Source organism: Medicago sativa, chromosome 7 (assembly GCF_051527215.1).
Source record: "Medicago sativa cultivar Bolivia chromosome 7, Bolivia_mono, whole genome shotgun sequence".
In the NCBI taxonomy this organism is placed as follows: Eukaryota; Viridiplantae; Streptophyta; class Magnoliopsida; order Fabales; family Fabaceae; genus Medicago; species Medicago sativa.
This window is the reverse complement of record NC_140755.1, coordinates 5,302,595-5,321,912: the sequence shown is the minus strand read 5'-3', so window position 1 is coordinate 5,321,912 and position 19,318 is coordinate 5,302,595. Positions and strand designations below refer to the sequence as shown.

The window sequence follows — 19,318 nt, the reverse complement described above, 5'->3', positions numbered from 1 at the left end:
ATTAAGTATATTGAAGGACTGATGCGAGAGTATTAACACAACATTTTAATGTCATAGACTATTTTGGAGTTTCGATATATCAAGAGACTAATAAAACTACTCGTTGCACGTTCAAAGATGAAAATGACAATTTGCCTTTTTTATAACGATGATCGATAGTTTATACTACCTGTTACACATTCAAAGATGAAAATGACATTCTGCCTTTTTTATAACGATGATCGATAGTTTATATGTCGACATTGATGTACAGGAATATAAATGTTTGATTTAGAGAAAGAAGGAGTGAACAAACAAATTGATCATTTGTAAAGATCCTCTCCATTTGGTATAATAAACGGAGTATGCAATTTGGAGAGAGATATACACATAAAATAGATAGTGGGTCCTACTATTAAGTGGGTCCCACCATCATTAATTACTTTTAAGTTTTTGGAAAAAAATATCTCTCCAAATGGATGAAATAGAGAGAATAATAAATGGAGATGATCTTAACTCGTTGACAAGTACATCCTCAATTGTTAAATGTCGGTCAAAATTATTCCTCGATAAACTTTAACCATAAAGACTGTAATTTACCACATTAATTGAATATTTGACCTATCACATCAATTTTACCATAATAAAAATTAATTTACCTTTTGTCAAAAAAAAAATTAATTTACCAGGGAACAAAAAACTCACTTTTAGAATAAAAAACTCAAATTGAATCAATGTTGGAGGTAAATTCAATTTTTACACTCAAATTTATTATTCAACTCACTTTTACCTGAATATATTCAAACATTATTAAACTTTACATTTCAACTCACTTTAAAGTAGAAAATAATTTTTATCATCGCATAACCAAACATACTTTGTGTCCTTGAAAAAGGGTGGCCACCATTCACATATTGATATGATTTGCGTAGAAGTAAATTAGTGTATATTTGACTCTATATCTAGAGGTGGCAAAATTGATTATGGAAGTATAGAATTGATCCTTGGTTGTTTTCTATCAGAATTGATTTTGTGTTCATATTTGATTATACTTCCAACTAAAATTTGAATGTTTTTATTCTAAAATTGATTTTTATACATAAATTTATAGTTTAACTCATTTTTATCTTTCATCCAAACTTAATCATCTTATTTTCAACTCACTTTTTAATTAATCAATTCAGTAAAAAAACAATTATTGTAGTCGTAGAACCAAAACATAAACTCAGATGAAATTTGTTTTTTGAATCATAAAGAAACATGTTTTTTAAAAGGCAGTTCCAAAATTTTGGACTCCTTCTACCAAGATTATTGGATTTCGACATGATCATTGTACGCCACCACTCTCCGATCATCATAATTATTGGTACTATAAGAGTACGTTGAAAGTGAAGTGAGAGAGATGAGTTACGGAGAGATTGAGTGAGACGTTACATTGTTGATACTTGATACAAAGATGATAAAGTAAAAAATTATATAAACAGTACGATGAAAGTGAAGTGACAAAGAGGGATATAATAGTATTGGAGCAACTCTAATGATAACTTTGTAAAAGAAAAAAAATCTCTAATGATGCAGAAGAATTTATAAAAAATTATTAATATTTGTAATTTACATTTCAAAGAATTTATATCTTGGAATTTTAAAGGATTTAAAAGGACTTCATGGATTTATATGATTTTAACGAACTTAATGACTTCTTTTAAAAAAACGAATTTAATGACTTTTAAGCAATCATATTTTTTTGAAGAAATCAAAATGGAATTATATAACACACCAAATAGCAGATCCTAAGCACACGACGTGCCTAAGAAACCACTAAGAATTACAAGAGTTCAGAATCACAAAGGTCATAGATTACAGAAGTTAGCCAATACCCAGACATTCTAAAGGACTTGACCACCACCTCTGTGTACCATAGACAAACACAACTTTTTTAGCTTTCAGCCACCCTAAAGATAACAATTTTACCTTATCTAACAGGCGATGAATTATAGTAACAATATTATTGAACAACCGATTATTACGTTCAGTCTACACTACCCAAGAACACAAAAGCCAAATAAGCTGCATGAACGAAGTTTTAGCTTTACCACCACCTGTCAAATGTGTAAACTGCACAAGATGATCATATTTAAGCAATCATATTGAAAGAGAAATGTTTACAACACACTCTCTAACACGATCAGTCGTGTCATTGTAATATGTGAATGGTAAAATATATTTTAATGACATGTGCAAGTTCAAATGACATAAGAGAAAAACATTATCACAAACAGAAACACGGGAGATTCTACAATTATTTTTATGAAATTAAGTTCAAATGACACTTGCTTCTTAAATCAATCAATTAACACTTATTTTTATGAAATTAAGAGTTACTTGTTGATTTTTATATTTTAAAAAAATATCATTTTATAAAAAAAAACGACTATTCCATTGTTTATAAGAGTCATATTTTTGCTATAAAAAAAGAATTATATTAATTTTTTTATATTTTATCGTAAAAAATAATAAATCTAAGTGTGAATATTAAAATATTAAAGTGTGACATGTGAGTCAGTATAAACATATATCAATTGCAGCAACGTTGCAATATATAGGGGCTCAAATTTAAACTCAAAATTCCTTACCTATTCATCTTAGATGATGAATTTCGTCTTTAGACAACTAGTCGGAAAAAGTGTGACATGTGAAGTCACTTAAGATTCATTTCAAGGAATCAATCATTTGAGTAAATTAATCAAGTATTGCTAAAATGAGATAGAGCATATGGGAACCACTTACGAGACTAGCCTTGGAGATGCTGTGAGGATTCATGAACAAGGAAATAAATTGAGCGGTGGTTAAATATTTGAGTGATGATCTAACCCATGGAATATTTTACCCCTTCAATAACGTAATTGACTTGAAGACCTACTGTGATAGTGATTGAGGACCCTATCCCAATGACATAATGTTTGTGATAGGGTTTGTGACTTTTCTTGAAGATATTCTCCTAACATGCACATTAACACTTAATATGTAATTTGGTTAGAAAATATACTTTTATAGATATTTTACAACAATCCTTGTACAAACTATTCTATTGTGATGATTTTTTATTTCAAAGGTAAAAGGGATTTTGTTTTATGATTACACTCAAGGTTCTAAATCTGATATTTGGGAATAGATCAAGAATTTGCCTATAACTGTGGTATTGTTTTGTTTCCATAATTGTAGGATATAGATAGTCTTAGACTCTTCTTTAAGAGTAACATAAAAAAAAAAGACTCTTCTTTAAGAAACTAAACATAATTTAAGAAAAGAAAAATACTATAGTTCAACGAAATTTAGACAATGGTCTTGTTAACCAGTGCCCTCAGAGCAATGTTTAAGCAATCTATAAATAAAAATTTTGTTTTGAAAATATAAAATGCTACTTTTGATAAAGTAATAATTACACAACTTTATCATAAAAACTTACTTGTTTTATGGAAAATGCTAACAAGTGCCCTAAGGGCATTGTTTAAGCATCTAAAAGTAGCAACTTTTGCATTGAAAATTGTACGGTTATGACTTTAACATGTGTTGGACTTGTATTTTCAAGACATAGTTTCTTTTTGTGGGTTCCTTAAACAATGCCCTTAGGGCACTTGTTAGCAAGACCCTTGTTTTATATGCTTAACCCGTGCCCTTGGGGCACCGGTTAACATTCTCCTTTAGATAATTAGTAACATCACAAAAAAGTTTATCACTGATTTCCACATGACAAATTCCATCGAGAGAAAATACCGAGCCTTCAAATGATAAGACATGCAAACAAGATAACTGCTATGATTGGATCTGCGTTTGCCTTTGATTTATCGCATCCCAATGTCTTTTTATCGTGCGTTTACCGAAGCTACAAATTGTAGCGTTAAACTGAATGTGCGTTTAACACTGCCTCACTGCACATACAAACACATACAACATCTAACTAAATAAGCATATTCAAAAGAGTAATGCCAATAACACACTATTATTGCTGAAACTCACGTGAGTCTCGCTAAATCAAATAGATTTCGTATTCTATTTGGTGGGACTTATTTTCAGAATGACGAGACCAACCTAAATTTCAACAAATAATAAGAACTATACTAAAAAAATAATATATTGCTAACACTTCTCTAAGCAAAATGAGTGCTTCTTGCATTGCACTCTTGGAGGAGCATTGAATACAAATTTAGAATAGCCCATTTCTGAAAGAGGCTCTTCTTCATGGTTTTTCCTTGCATGGATCTCCAGGTTTATACTTTCTTAAGCTACCCAGGTTTTTGAGCTCCCAGACACATTTCCTTTGATATGAGTTGCTGAACTGGCTTCCTCATCCTGTCTGATTGCAACAGGTTCTTCAACAGGATTAGCAGGGTGTTGATCCTCGTCTCCAAAACCTCTGCAATACGACGAAACATCATAAGAAAAAAATATTTGGTCCATTACAGACCAAAGGATATCTCTCACACACACACACACACGTCTCTAATTCCCTAAATAAGTTTCATGCATGTCTGAATAGACGATGAGTTTGGTGGAATCACAGTGAGACCACCGTGATTTTAGCAAAAGCCACACTTTGATAATAAACATAAATCCCCAACACGATTGACAATGCTGAGACTGTGCTTTTAGTTGATCATTGTTATTTATTGCAGACATTAACTTACATAATAACATTGAAGAACTAGCTAAATCAGTTTTGTAATAACATTGAAGAACTAGCTAAATCAGTTTTGAAATCATTCATTTTGAAAAAATACCAGAAAAAAAGAATCCCAACAGAACAAGAAATGAAAGTGCAACAATACGTACATAGAGTAGATAACAATGCCAATGACAACAGCACCAAACGCCAAGTAGTACATCCAATCAACCTGGAAAGCATAATTAGTTCTAGAGATGTTAGCAAACTAAAATTTGTGACTCATAATTAGTAGGAATTTTTCTGTGAGATAGATAAAAAGGAAGTAAGGTTACTGACAGACCTTCTCATGGTAAGCGAAGATGCGAATTAAGACAGACCACATGTCTGAGGTCAGAAGAGACAGATTTAGCATAGTAGAACCGTTGAGCTGTGAGACGAAATAACAGAGCACATTTAAAAATATAAGTTTCCCGTAAAAAGCTCAATATTTATAACAGAGACAATATTTTTTCTAAGCTAAACCAAAATCTTTAGAATCCTTATGTTTAAATTCGTACCTTAAGCAGAACAGGGACTAGAGAGTAAAACAAAAACATAGCCACAGAAAATCCAAAAAAAGGAAATGCCTGTAACAAACATTGGAAGATATTAACATAAATAACAATACTTACAGTTCATATATCAAACTAATTGGCATATTGTGACAAAAAATGCAACTTCATATTATGAATATAGAGTAATAAAAGGTCTCACATAAAAAACTTTAGGTTAGAGAAAATAAACATGAAATGAAGATAAACAGAATCCTCTAAACTATTTCCGCTATAATTTGTTGATGTTTACTCTTCATCAATCCAAGAGGCTTATCCTGAGTTTAAACTTCCTTAGCTTCTTCTCATCTTTTGTTATAAAATCATAAACTTTTGAATTCATATATATATATATATATATATATATATATATATATAGAGAGAGAGAGAGAGAGAGAGAGAGAGAGAGAGAGAGAGAGAGAGCGCTTACTGCCCCAGCCGACCAGTGAATAGATTTAAGCTCATTGCGCTCAAGTATAGCTCTGTAAATGACCATTAAGGCTTCAAAATGAAAACAAAAGTAACAAAAAGCGCCAATAGTCCTCAATATATAATCAACTTTCAAGGATACATTTGAATGGCACTGATGATGCCACCAAAGAGACCTAACATTGCCATGAGCTCTTCTCTATCAGCATTTTTTACTAAAAACTCCTGCAATGGAAACAAAATAACAATAACACGGGAGAGATTATACACAATGAAACAATAATATGAAGTGACGCAAGTGCATAAAAGGTGTGATGTGAAAGAACTTAAATATTTTCCCCAAATTCAACATAACAATTTTTTCCGTTTGAATGAAATTCAGTTTGACAAGAAACTATGGACAGTAAATGCAAGCCCATAAGTAGGCCACAGGCAATCATGGAAAGACATGTGTGTTGTTTTAGATTAATCAAATTTTCTATTACTACTAACATTTTAATAATTAAAAAGTTTATTCTGAATATAATAATGAGCATGGTTGAACTAAGTGCCCTGATACATAAAAAGATGGCTCCTGAAACACTTGCAGTGAGTTTAAACGACGTTTCAAAACATACCGCCTAATGAAAACGAACATTAAGATGACAGAAAAGTGCAATCTTTTTTTAGTAACCAACCTTTTCAATACTAATAACTAGTGAGTATATGTATTTATTGTGTTGTTTTTCTGCATTGTTGATTGCCAAAGTGTTGCAAAATGCATAAAAGCACAAGTGCAATCAGCTTACCTCACTGACATTACTGAATGCATACAAGGTAGCGCCAGCGATAACAAGAACGTCTCCTAAACGAGGATTACTTCCACCTATGATATGATAATATCATCAGACAAACATGATAAATGGAATGATGCATGCTACTGATCATAATAAAAGATAGGATCAAATTTTACTCACTGCATGACTTCCAAGAAAAAATATATGGAGAATGCAGTTGAGCAGACGTGTGTGCATAAGTTTTTAGGTATAGTCATAAGATATAAAGCCACCTACCTGCACGGTCACCAGCATGAACATCCGAAAATACAACTAGGACAAGGCCGGCTATGCAAACAATTACACCAGTTATCTTCTTGAATCTATATTTTGTTTTCAAGAAAATCCATGTAAGCAGCATGACGCATGGAATGGACCAGCAGTCAAGTAGCATCACACTTGTTAGTGAGGTGTATTGATATGCCTTCACAACTGTTCATAAGGTGAAAATTGTTCTGTTAGTGTCATTGAAACTAAGACAAAAAAAAAAAAAAAAAAGTCAACATAAAGCTAGTTTGGTTAAACTTTTTGACAATTTCAAATGATTTTGAGTGTTATAACTGAATGCGTCTCTCAGTAGTTGAAAACAACTTATGCACTTCAACTTTTCCATAAACACCTATAAACTTATTAGGTTTTTTGTCCTCATAAATTAGAACCTAAAGACTTATTTCAACTGAGAAGATCCCATAATCTGGAAGATAATCCAAACTAGTGGGGTATTGTTTAAGCAGACTACAAATATAAATGTATCGATATGACCAATGCTTTCTAAATATCGATCATATCGCTACCATCAAAGATACTTACCAAGAAAATTTGCTTCCACATCAACCAATCCAAGAAGTATATAATAGTACCATTTCGCCTGTATTAGAAACAATATGAAGTTAACAAAAATGTCTTTAAACGGTTGACAGTGAGAGGAAAAAAGGGCAGAAATAACATAACGGTTGATCATTTTGAAAGACAGAACTCCAAACAATTTTCATTGCAGATATAAAAGAAAACCATCTCTTATACTTCCCATAAGCAGTTCCCATAAAGAAAATGGCCCATGATTGAAGGGTTTGCTACATACACTTGCAATAAATATTGTAAAAACTAGCATCTCAACATTGGCCTCTTTAGCAAATAATAAAACCCCATTCAGAATTAGGGTCTGTTAGGAGTGACTTATTTGAGCTTATATATTAACATAAGCAGTTGAGACTAATTGGCAAAGCTTTTGGTAACAACTTATTTTCATTACCTCTCCTGGATAGCTTATAAAAAACAGTTTGACTTAATTTTACGTACTGTTACAAAAATAGTTTATACAGAAGTGTTTGTGCTGTATGGCATAAGCACTTAATTAAGGGTCCGTTTGGATTGACTTATTTGAGCTTATCTACTGCTAGCATAAACATTTTTGCGGCTACTTGAGAGAACTTATGAAGAAAACATACGACATGTTCATAAGCTGTTTTCAGCTTAGTTTCGCAAGCTCTATGAAAACAGATTATAGCTTGTACAAAAATAATTTAACTTTTTTAGAATAGAAATGGCTTATACATAAGCAGCAAATTAAGCTGTTTTTCCAAACAGAGTACATAAGAATAAGCAAGCACCTTTAGAGGCTTTCTTCTGTAGAGTAGAATAGTTCCATAGACAATCATCAAAAACACATAATTTAGAAAGGACTGTGATGTTGGAGCATTAATTCCTACCATAAGACAAAAAAAATAATATTGTATTAGCTATTAAAAACAAATAAGCATAGAAATTTTATTTTATTTTTTAATGAAAATTTTTAGTTTAAAATCAAAACAAAACAAAACAAAACAAAAATTCACTTTAATGTCATGACCAAAGTAATTAAAAGGAAGTGAAAGAGAGAGAGAGAGAGAGAGAGAATTAAGACCTTTTTTAGCTAAATCAGAAGAAGCGAAACCAGTAGCAGTGATGAGAAGAGAAAGAAATTGACCTAAACCAAGACCAATTAACGTGTTCTTCGTCCAATATTTCTTAATATCCATCACCCTTGTTGTTCTTCTCACTTCCCAGAGACACACACGAAATCAGAATTATTATTATTAATCAATTAATGAGTGTAATCAATAATTAATGAGGTTGTTTTTCTGAGAAGAGAGGGAAGTGACAGAGACAAGTGATTGAAATGTAAGTGAATTTGAAGAAAGTGTGTCTGAGAAGAGAAAGTGAAACGAAAGGAACTTTGAGCCGAAACAGAATCAGCATATTGGATAGTTGTGTTTGTCACAACACTTTATTTCGGCCGTCAATTATTATTATTATTTCATAATCGTAATCATCATCATAACTTTAGTGATTTGGTCAAAACTTTTTTTCGCATTGCCAGCTGGGACGGACGATTTTCAACTCCTTTAATCCTTATTTTCTTTCCAATATTCATTTATTTAACATGTGTTTTTCATTTTATTTTTCTTTACCGTCCAGATATTGTAGAACTAGCTCTACCGTTCTTGTGAGCTTAACTCGGTTAGTAAGAATAAATGTATAATATAAGCAAGAGAGTTTGAACCTTATACATCCCACTTCTCCACATTTAAAATGTGTGAACTTCGACTACTAGGCTAATTGACCAACAAAAGAAACTAGCCCTACCGTAAAGTAGTATTATGAAGAGTTTATTTTTTTTTTTTTGTTTATTATGAAGTGATTTTAATTGGATATATGTGTAAAATTTTTTTTATCCAATATCGATGTATACAAATTAAATTCACATTTTTGTCGAACAATATTTAATTCATCAAATTTGCTTGAAATTAAAAAGTATAAATTCTCTAATAAATGAATTGTTAAAGTGATGCATATGACATTTGTTTACACCAAAAACTATTTTATGCATCCTACAATCAAGGCACTTGAACACTTAAGACCTAATTTAAAGACAACCAAAGTCAGATGTTCAAAAAAAAAAAAAAGACTACCAAAGTCAGCATAGTCGAATCTTTCTCAACTGCCAGGTCCCCAAACTAGTCATAAATGCGTCAATAAAAGTTGGAACTTAATTGGTTTCAAGTTCAATATAGAAAATCATGGAGTGTCGTTAGAGATGTCAATGGACATGGGCTGATGCGGGGTGTATTTCCTCGTTCCCCGCCCTGCCACTCAATTTTTTTTAATCAATTAGTTGGTAAAAAACATTCTCATTTGGTCATGTGTGTATTCAAATATTTTTAACTTTAAGGTTGTGACTTGTGAGTATAGAAGGCTTAGTAAAACAAAAACATTCTCACTCAGTCACTAAGCATACATTTAAAAAATAATTACCTTTTAAAGGAAAAATAATACTTTTTTTTAAAAAAGAAATGGAAAAATAATCCTATTAATATAAACGAATAATAATATGAGTAGAGAAACAAACAACTCATAAAAATATTCGAATAACGTCCTTAAAAAAATTATTCGAATAACGTGTAATATAAAGTCTTTTATATCCGGATTTGTTGCATGCCTTTTCCTCTAAGTGCTTTTTTATATAAAGTTCCTATCTAAAATTAGAAAGAGGACAAAAAAAAGTAGAGAAAAACGTGTCGCCAAGATGTAAAGCATTTAGTTGAGGGAAGAAAAGAGGCATTTCGTCATACACATTTTAAGTAACCATCTAAGAAAGAGTGTGACACTCCAAACTCCAATTCAAAACACATACTACTAAAATACAAGATTTTTAAGTATAAATACACTTTTGAAATTCAAGGTGAATAGAAAATGATTTAACCGTATTTCAAATGTAAAGCTTAGACACAACACATTTTACACTTTTACATAAAACACGAAAGGTAATTTACATTATTAAAACAATATCGAGCTTTAGTGGATTAAATTGCTAAAGAACTATTTAGTGAAAGTCGTTATCTAAGGATCTATGGACCTATAACAGAGTTACTTGATCGTATACTGGATGCATCGTTGAACTCTTAACATACATTCTAAGGAAATTCGACTCAAATGAATTGTGTGAAATAATTTAGTAATGGAGATACATGTTTATCATGATATACATGTGAAACATTGATGACATGGAACCGTTAGAGACTTAGAGACATGTTGATGCATAATTACATATTAACGACTCGTCCTAATATGAGATTTAGAAGCATGTTAGTACATGTTGGCACTTAGGAAATTAGCATGTGAGGAAAGTAGGAAGCACATGAAAATATTGAAAAGACAATTTTTTTAAAAATAAATAAATGATATTCATTCATTTAAAGTGATATAGTGCATTAATATAATACAAATTCAAAGTTGCTAAAAAACAGTGATGAGTTTGGGAACAAACTCACCACATTCATGTTAACAACATAAAACCGAAAATATATATAACTACAAATATGACTATAGAGAATATCTAAAGACATGTTAACATATAAAACATATGGACATGAATCAATTTATACGATTTTTTTTTTTTTTTTTTAAGAATGAATCAATTTATAAGATATAAATACATGAGAGACGTATTAATAGGTAGGCATAGGATATCATTTTTTTCCTTCTAAAAAGTATGTTTATAACATTTCATTAATAATAAGAGAGTTTAAACAACGATGTATCATATAATAAGTGGTGGGACTAGATAATGTGGATAGGATGTCATGTTAGAGTCGAGTAAAAGGCAACACATAAGTAATTCACAACTTGATAATTATAATACACTCAAGACAACTCTCCAAAACAGTTATTGTTAATCCCAAGCAAGCTTGAATTTTTGCCTATTTAAGTTTGACATTCTTTTGTGGGTTATGTTGAATTTGTGCAGGTATTGAACTGAATTAAAAAATCTGACATAGTTGCTGCATGGACTGTTAGCAACCTCGAAGGCATCAGATCAGTGTCAAATTGTGAGACCCAGGAAATCAGCCTAAATTTGTTTTGTAACATTTTATGCTCTCAAATTTGATATAATTTTCTTCTTTGATTTGTAATATGGATTTGTTCTTACTATTCTTTCATCTTACCATATTTTTGTTGAACCTCGTCATGAGCTAAACACTTAATTGGTTGGAAATGAAATGATATATTAAGTACATTTCGTGGTTCTTTGCTATGATTTTGTGAGAGCTATTTAACTCAAGTTTTTTAAGGTTATCTTAAGTGTGTCGAGGTTGTGACAATGTTCTTGATCATTAGGGAGTTGTTCATGATCAAGGGTTTGATGAGCATCAATGGCGAATTCTATGAGAGATAGGTAATTAGTGTTAGGGTTTTTCGAGGTTAATTTTTTGCAGGTGAACTTAAATACAAATGATGAGTTTCACAAACCTCACATATGGGAGAGTAAAATGCTAAGGTTTTGAGGAGAGATTTCATTTAGAAAATGGGAAGAATGAAGATATAAAATAATATGTCCCAACTAATTATGAGGTTTCATTGTTCCGCGTATGCAAGTTTTTGATTTCGCATGCGCGAAGCAACTTAACACAAGATATCAAAACACGCTAATTGCGCCTTCACAAAATTCAAAAAGTAAAACTTGTTACTACGCAAGGGGAGACAAAAAGAATATGTGCATGTGAATGCACAAGTCGCTCCCATGACATAAGCAGAAAATGAGATTTTCTTAAGATTAAGGCACTTAGGGACTAATCAACCTTCTAATTACTAGTTCTAAGAATCACAAGGGAATGTATATACACTCGGGGTCTACACAATCGAATAACTCTAAGAACTCTTACGAAGGATTTCCTATAGAGAAATGAGAGAGGGAAAAAAGTGTGTTGGAAATAGTGAATACTTCCTCGGTTCTAAATTACAAGTCGTTTTGGAGAAATATTTTGTTACAAGTCGTTTTGGAGAAATTTTTTGTTTCAAACTATAAGTTGTTTTACAATACGAATGTATCATTAAATGCTATTTTTTCCAATTATATCTTCAACTATTTATTATTCTCTCTTCTTTTAATATTTAATTTATGTTTTCTATACCATTAATTAAGAATAGTTTTATAAAATGACTTGTAAAAAAAACTTGATAATAATTGTATCCTTCAAGAGAGGAAATTAAGAAGTTTAGTTGTAACTATATAGTCTCTAAATTAAGAGAGGAAATTAAGAAGTTTACAAAATGGTCTTATATTTATTCTCTCTTGAAGGATACAATTAATCAAAATTTATGTTTTTTTTAATACCAGTACTAATTTTCTTAATTTCCTCAATTTAATCAAAATGGTCTTACAACTAAACTTTTTTTTTTTTTACTTATTAAAAAAAACTTGTGTTATCTAATAAATACCATGTTTATCACTTTTGAAATATTTTTCACTTTTTATGTACGATAATCATAAATATATCAAAGGTTGGTTAACAAGTACTCTTAGTACATTAAGTCAAAAAAAATAAAGTACTCTTAGTACACATAAAAGTCAAAAGTTGAAATCTTGCATCGAAAACAATAATATTTGACTTCTAGTAAGTTCAACATCAACTTTCAACACAAAATTTCTATTATATTCATGTTCTTAAACAATATTCTAAGAGCATCTCAAATGAAGAGTCATTTATTTAATAAAAATCTCAACCTATTAAAGATCCCTATTGAATTCTAAGAGCATCTCAAATGAAGAGTCATTTATTTAATAAAAATCTCAACCTATTAAAGATCCCTATTGAAGGAAGAATAAAAGTGAGTATATATTAGTTACCGACAACTATATAATGAGTCTCTTTCTTTTGAGCAACTAAAGGATTCTACGATTAAAATAGAAAATCAAGTATATAAAAATTGGTCTCACATCACACATTCACATGATTTTTTCTCTTTTCAATTTTTTTAAATGCACATGGTAAAATACTTATTAGTTGACCTATTTAAGAACTGTTTTTTAGTACAGTACTATTGGTGTCATTGAGTCTTTAATAAATACTTTAAAAAATATAAATAAATAACATGTACAAGTGAGACCCATTAAAATAATCATTATTAGTTAATACCATTGTGGATAAGACTAACATTTTCCATATATCAATACTTTACTTTGGACTCAAGAAGAATTTTATTTGAGAGAGGACTGTATTTATTATTCCCATTCATTCATTCATTCACGGTTTCCTTATGTAGTACTCCCTCCGTCCCTTAATGTAACCTCCCTTTGCTTTTTTCACATTTCTTAAGAAAAGTTGTCAGTGTAATTATTATGTCTGTTTTGTGTGTTAATATTACTATATTGTCCTTTGTTTGTATATGTATTAAATTTGACTTTTTAAATTTCAAGATAAGTTAGTAGTATTAATTAGGGGTATGTTTAGGAAAAAAATAATAAATGCATCTAGTAATTTGAAAAGGGGTTTAGATATAGGGACAAAAATAAAGTAAAATGGGTGGTTAGATATAGGGACGGAGTGAGTAATTTAATTTGAATAAATAATTGTGACACTAAAATACACGAGATACTACAATTAAATACTGCACCCGGTCCTATTTACAAGAAACAATTGATTTTTTTTAGATTCATTGAATAATTTATGTACTCGGCCTAGAATATAGACCAAATACATCAATTTTTTAATGAATTTAAAAAGTTAATTGTTTGTTGTAAATATGACGGGAGGGAGTAGATGTATTTGATATACTATTAGCACAAAAATATAGATATTTGATATACTTGCAATTTTTTTGCAGGAAAAAGAATTCAATATTTTTTTGAATAAGAATTCCATTAATTTGTAACAAAAAATAAATGAATTCTAAATTCCAATAATCAAATGCCCCTATTGGTATTCTACCAAAAATAATGCCCTTATTGGTATCTGACATTACATAATCAAATGCCAACCACATATTTTATTTACCCTTAATCCAACCAATAATTCACTTTCTCTCTTTCTTTTTTCCTCCATCTCTCTGTCTCATCCAAATTTTTTAACATTAAAAAACACTACTAAGACTCTTCACTAACACAACACAACACAACAAAAACAGAAAAAGAGGTTGATACTGTTACATTATCACTTCACTTCAACATGTTCTCAAAATATCTCAACATCTTCTTCATCACTACTCTCTTCATTTTCTTATACATAGCCACTTCCTCTTTTTTCACTTCACCACTTACCCTTCATCAACAAAATTCTCCAACAACAACAAAACAATCCCACTTTGAATTTTGTTCAACTAACTACACAAACTATTGTCCATGTGAAGACCCCAAAAGACAGAAAAAATTTCCAAAAAAAAACTATTTTCGCAAAGAACGTCACTGTCCGCGAAACAATGAAAGATTAACATGTCTTATTCCTAAACCAATAGGGTACAAGAAGCCTTTTCCTTGGCCTAAGAGTAAGGACAATGCATGGTTTAGTAATGTTCCTTTTACTAAGCTTGTGGAATATAAAAAGTCACAGAATTGGATAAGGTTGGTTGGTGACCGTTTTGTGTTTCCTGGTGGTGGTACTTCTTTTCCTGATGGTGTAAAGGGTTATGTTGATGATTTAAAGAAGCTTCTTCCTGTGAATTTGGAGTCTGGGAGGATTAGAACTGTTCTTGATGTTGGATGTGGGGTAAGTTTATATGTTTAGTTTAATTATGTTATTGAATTTTGAACTGTGCTCGCGCCGCGAGTTTTGATATCAAAGAGAATTGTAGTCTGATGTGACAGTGATTGATGCGGCTATAGTTCTAAATTGTGGTCGTGGTCTGCAACGTCGATGTTGCAAATATAAAGGTTTTAGATAATGCTATTAAAACTGGACCGAACCGGCCATTTAACCTGTTGAACAAGAAACGACTAATTCACTGATTGGTTTGTTTCCGGTTGTACCTTAGTATAGTTTTAGTTGAACCGGGATTGAGCCAGAGTTGGTTCAACACATGCTTATTTTTTGTAGTTTTATATTTACTTTTTAAATATATTTTTAGTTATTTATTTGTCATTTTGTTCTACAATGGTTGAACCAATTGAACCATGATCAAAAGTTTTTACCGGATCGATTTTGTCTAGTTTTCAAAACATTGTTTTAGATGTCTCCGCAACCACCAATCTGCAATAGTAACCGCATCAGTCTCATTTATCCGTATTTTGCTGTGATATTAAGATTCAAGGTCTAATTGTAGCCGCGACTGCGCTACACATAAGAATCATGGATGCAGCCTCAATCACTGTAGCAGAGATATATACCTTGAGGCAGCATACATTTTTAAACCATATGATATATCTTATGCTTCTAATTTTTTAAATGAGTTTGAATTTGATATTTGTTGGTTTTTTGATAACCTATAAAGAATCTGTGTTTTGAATGTGTATAATTGAAGGTAGCAAGCTTTGGATCAGCTATGATGGACTATGATATATTGACAATGTCAATAGCACCAAGTGATGAACATGATGCTCAAGTGATGTTTGCACTTGAAAGAGGACTTCCTGCTATGCTTGGAGTATTCAGCACTCATAGGCTAACATTCCCTTCAAAATCATTTGATATGGCTCATTGCTCTAGATGCCTTGTCCCTTGGACTGCTAATGGTAATTTTTCAATCTTTTTGTTACTTAGATAACACTTAACTTTTATATATCTTATTCATTATTATTGTACAAAAATGTCTTTTAATGTTTCTGTTTCGTAGTTAACAACCACTAACACAGACGCAACACTGATATTGACATACCGACACACCTTCAACATGTGTCGGTGTTTGGTGTCGAATACCAACATGTGTCGGATACCAGACACACCTTCAACTTGAAGCATTGGCACCTCCAGATACGTCATATTGAAGGAATGTCCGAAGTCGGAAATATGTCATTGTTCGACATTGACACATGTTGCATTCAATTGTTCTATTTTCTCAAATTATTACCATTGTCGATATATCGTGTCTGGTATTTGTACCACGGTGTAGATGCTACATATTACTAGCCATCTAGAATCAAGTTTTCAAATGAAAAATGTTCACATTTCATATGAGAAATTGAGAAGCAATTCTTAAATTTATATATCATATTTAATATAGAGAATTTGGTTTTTCAATTTATGATGCTACTATCTGATATTCTTCATTTTAATTTGTCAAAGATGGACTATACCTAAAAGAGATTGACAGGATATTGCGTCCTGGTGGATTTTGGGTACTTTCTGGACCACCTATAAACTGGAGGGTTAACTATAAAGCATGGCAAACAGAGCCAACAGTGTTGGAAAAGGAACAGAACAGTTTAGAGGAACTTGCAATGCAAATGTGTTGGAAAAAAGTTGCTGAGGGAGGACAAATTGCTATATGGCAAAAACCAATAAATCATATAAAATGCATGCAAAAATTGAATACTTTGAGTTCTCCAAAGTTTTGCAATTCATCTGATTCTGATGCTGGATGGTAAGCTTATTTTTTAATTGATATTGTTTAGTGACACTAGATCTAGATGTAAATCTTAAACCTGTATTTTACTATTATTTATGTTCTCAAAAAACTTGTATGACTGCATGCATTTTTCTGTTCTGCTATGGTTTTTGTTAACATAATTTTTATTAGTTTAGTTTATTTTCTAGATCATCATTTTCCAATGTTTTATATTCAAACTTCAAAGCTATATATGAACCATTGAACAGGTATACAAAAATGACTGCATGCATTTTTCCTCTTCCAGAAGTGAAAGACATCGATGAAATCGCCGGCGGTGTTCTTGAGAAATGGCCTATAAGATTGAATGATTCACCACCAAGGTTGAGAAAAGAGAATGATGATGGTTTCACACTTAAAACCTATAGTGAAGATAATAGGATATGGAAAAAGAGAGTATCTTACTATGAAGTCATGCTCAAATCACTCTCATCTGGTAAATATAGAAATGTTATGGATATGAATGCTGGCTTTGGTGGATTTGCAGCTGCAATGGTGGAATATCCAGTTTGGGTTATGAATGTTGTTCCGTTTGATTCAAAAAGCAACAATCTTGGCATTATTTATGAAAGAGGCCTCATAGGAACTTACATGGATTGGTATTTACAACTTTTCATCTTTACAACCTTGTTGACTTTTTAAGCTCCTTTCTTAAGGTTCTGACTTGTGACATGTGTTTAACATTAAAGTTTCTGTTGCGAGCAAATAATTTAGCATTTTGGAAGTAAATTGTGTCTATTTAACTTCAAAGAATCACTACATGTGCTGCACTTATCATTTTGCAGTGAGTTTTTGTTTAACTTCAAACTTGGTTATAAAATATTTTTTCTTATGCTTGGCTTCAAAATCTATATCAAATATATGTTGCTGTTGGAACTTGGATGTCATACAAACTTGCACATGTACTTAGCCTTATAGTGCATTAATTGAATCAGTATCATTAAAACATAATTTACCATTCATTCACAAATGACAATGGCACGTTACTTAATAGTAGAATTCTGACACATCAGATTAAGGGTCTTAAAAAAAATAAATTAAGGGTCTGTTTATTTAAGATCAATCAAATGATTTTTAAATAAAAAAATTACTAATTTTCTAGAGATTCTTGTTTTTTTTTAATTACTTTCTTAATACTATATGCTTTTTTCTGTTCTGTTTTTTTTCTTTCTTCTTATTATCCTTTGTCCTGTTTTTCTCAATCAAAAAGTATCTTGTATTTTCTTTTGAGTCCTTTAATTTCTCCTATTTTGGACATCTTGATACATGCTTCATTTTTAACTCACTCTCTACACCCTAGTATGACCCTTTGAAGTCGAAATAACGAAGGAAACAACATTGTTTTGTTTGCAGGTGTGAGCCCTTTTCAACTTACCCAAGAACATATGACTTGATACATGCTTATGGCCTATTCAGTATGTATATTGACAAGTAAGCATATAACATATGATTTGACCATGTTTACTAATATTACCAATAATGGTAACATATCTGTCACTCAATAACAATAAAAATTTACTTTTGATGATGTAACAACAATATGAATGTTTGTTGCAGGTGTGACATTACTGATATTGTTATTGAGATGCATCGGATTCTTCGTCCAGAAGGAACTGTTATTATTAGAGACAGTAGAGATGTAATTTTGAAAGTAAAAGAAATAACAGATAGAATGAGATGGGAAGGAGGAATAGTAGTAGTTGCTGATGATCATAATGAATCTTCTCACCCAGAAATGATTATGGTTCTCAACAATAATACAAAGTAGTAAATTGATTTTGCTTAATCTTTGTACGACAACATGCTTGGTCATATATAATTCAATTCATTACAGATTAGATTTGAGAATCAGTGTTGTTTGCATTGCAATGCATTAAGATGCTGTTATTTGAAAGCCCATGGCGTTGGCAATATGATGTCTAATTGTTCAATGGAACATTTTTGTATGGAGAAAATAGATATTTGTTTTGTTCTTAATATATAAATCAAAATAACTTGCAAGAAGATTTTGGCATATAATAAGAGTATTTTTGAAATAAATATTGTAAATTTTAGGGCACATTTATTTTGTGAAAACATGTTCTATTTTTATTATCTAAAATTTGTGTTAATTTTACTTGATAACAAATAGATAATAGACTTTTGAAGTTAAGCATTTAACAAATAGATAATGGTTTGTTTGGAGACAATGAGAGGCAGTATGAAGTTATCAGAAAAGAAATCTAGCTCCAATCAAACATGATTTTTTTTTTTTTTTTTTAATAAGCATGAATTTGATTACACACAGGAAACATAAGATATACTTCATATAATTAACTAGTACATGTAAAACTCTCAAGTACATGTTGATTTGTTAGCTTTATTTACTAAGTGCATGTTGTCCTCATAAATATGCACCTTAACACGCCTATCCACAGTTTCCAATTTGGATAGCATTTTGGGAGTTCAAGTAAATTATATATTAATTAAAAAAAGCCAAGACATTA

The 19,318-nt window shown here is 31.0% G+C and overlaps 2 protein-coding genes across 2 annotated transcripts; one reads left to right on the top strand and one right to left on the bottom strand.

Annotated features, from left to right (window-relative positions):
• Nucleotides 1–3,960: 3,960 nt before the first annotated feature.
• LOC146903735 (uncharacterized) lies at nt 3,961–8,764 on the bottom strand. The gene is made up of 11 exons (XM_085724700.1): nt 8,380–8,764; nt 8,087–8,181; nt 7,287–7,344; nt 6,714–6,908; nt 6,450–6,526; nt 5,804–5,886; nt 5,663–5,714; nt 5,200–5,268; nt 4,983–5,069; nt 4,810–4,871; nt 3,961–4,393 (listed from the first exon to the last, which is right to left on the bottom strand). Exons 1-11 carry the CDS (start codon nt 8,492–8,494, stop codon nt 4,258–4,260), a joined length of 1,029 nt encoding a protein of 342 aa, XP_085580826.1. The 5' UTR covers nt 8,495–8,764; the 3' UTR covers nt 3,961–4,257.
• Nucleotides 8,765–14,399: 5,635 nt separating this feature from the next.
• On the top strand, nt 14,400–18,836 carry LOC146903734 (S-adenosyl-L-methionine-dependent methyltransferases superfamily protein). Its single transcript, XM_085725170.1, has 6 exons — nt 14,400–14,998; nt 15,750–15,960; nt 16,511–16,808; nt 17,042–17,431; nt 18,186–18,263; nt 18,390–18,836. The coding sequence occupies exons 1-6, from the start codon at nt 14,462–14,464 to the stop codon at nt 18,598–18,600; spliced, it is 1,725 nt and encodes a 574-aa protein (XP_085581296.1). The 5' UTR covers nt 14,400–14,461; the 3' UTR covers nt 18,601–18,836.
• Nucleotides 18,837–19,318: the final 482 nt, after the last annotated feature.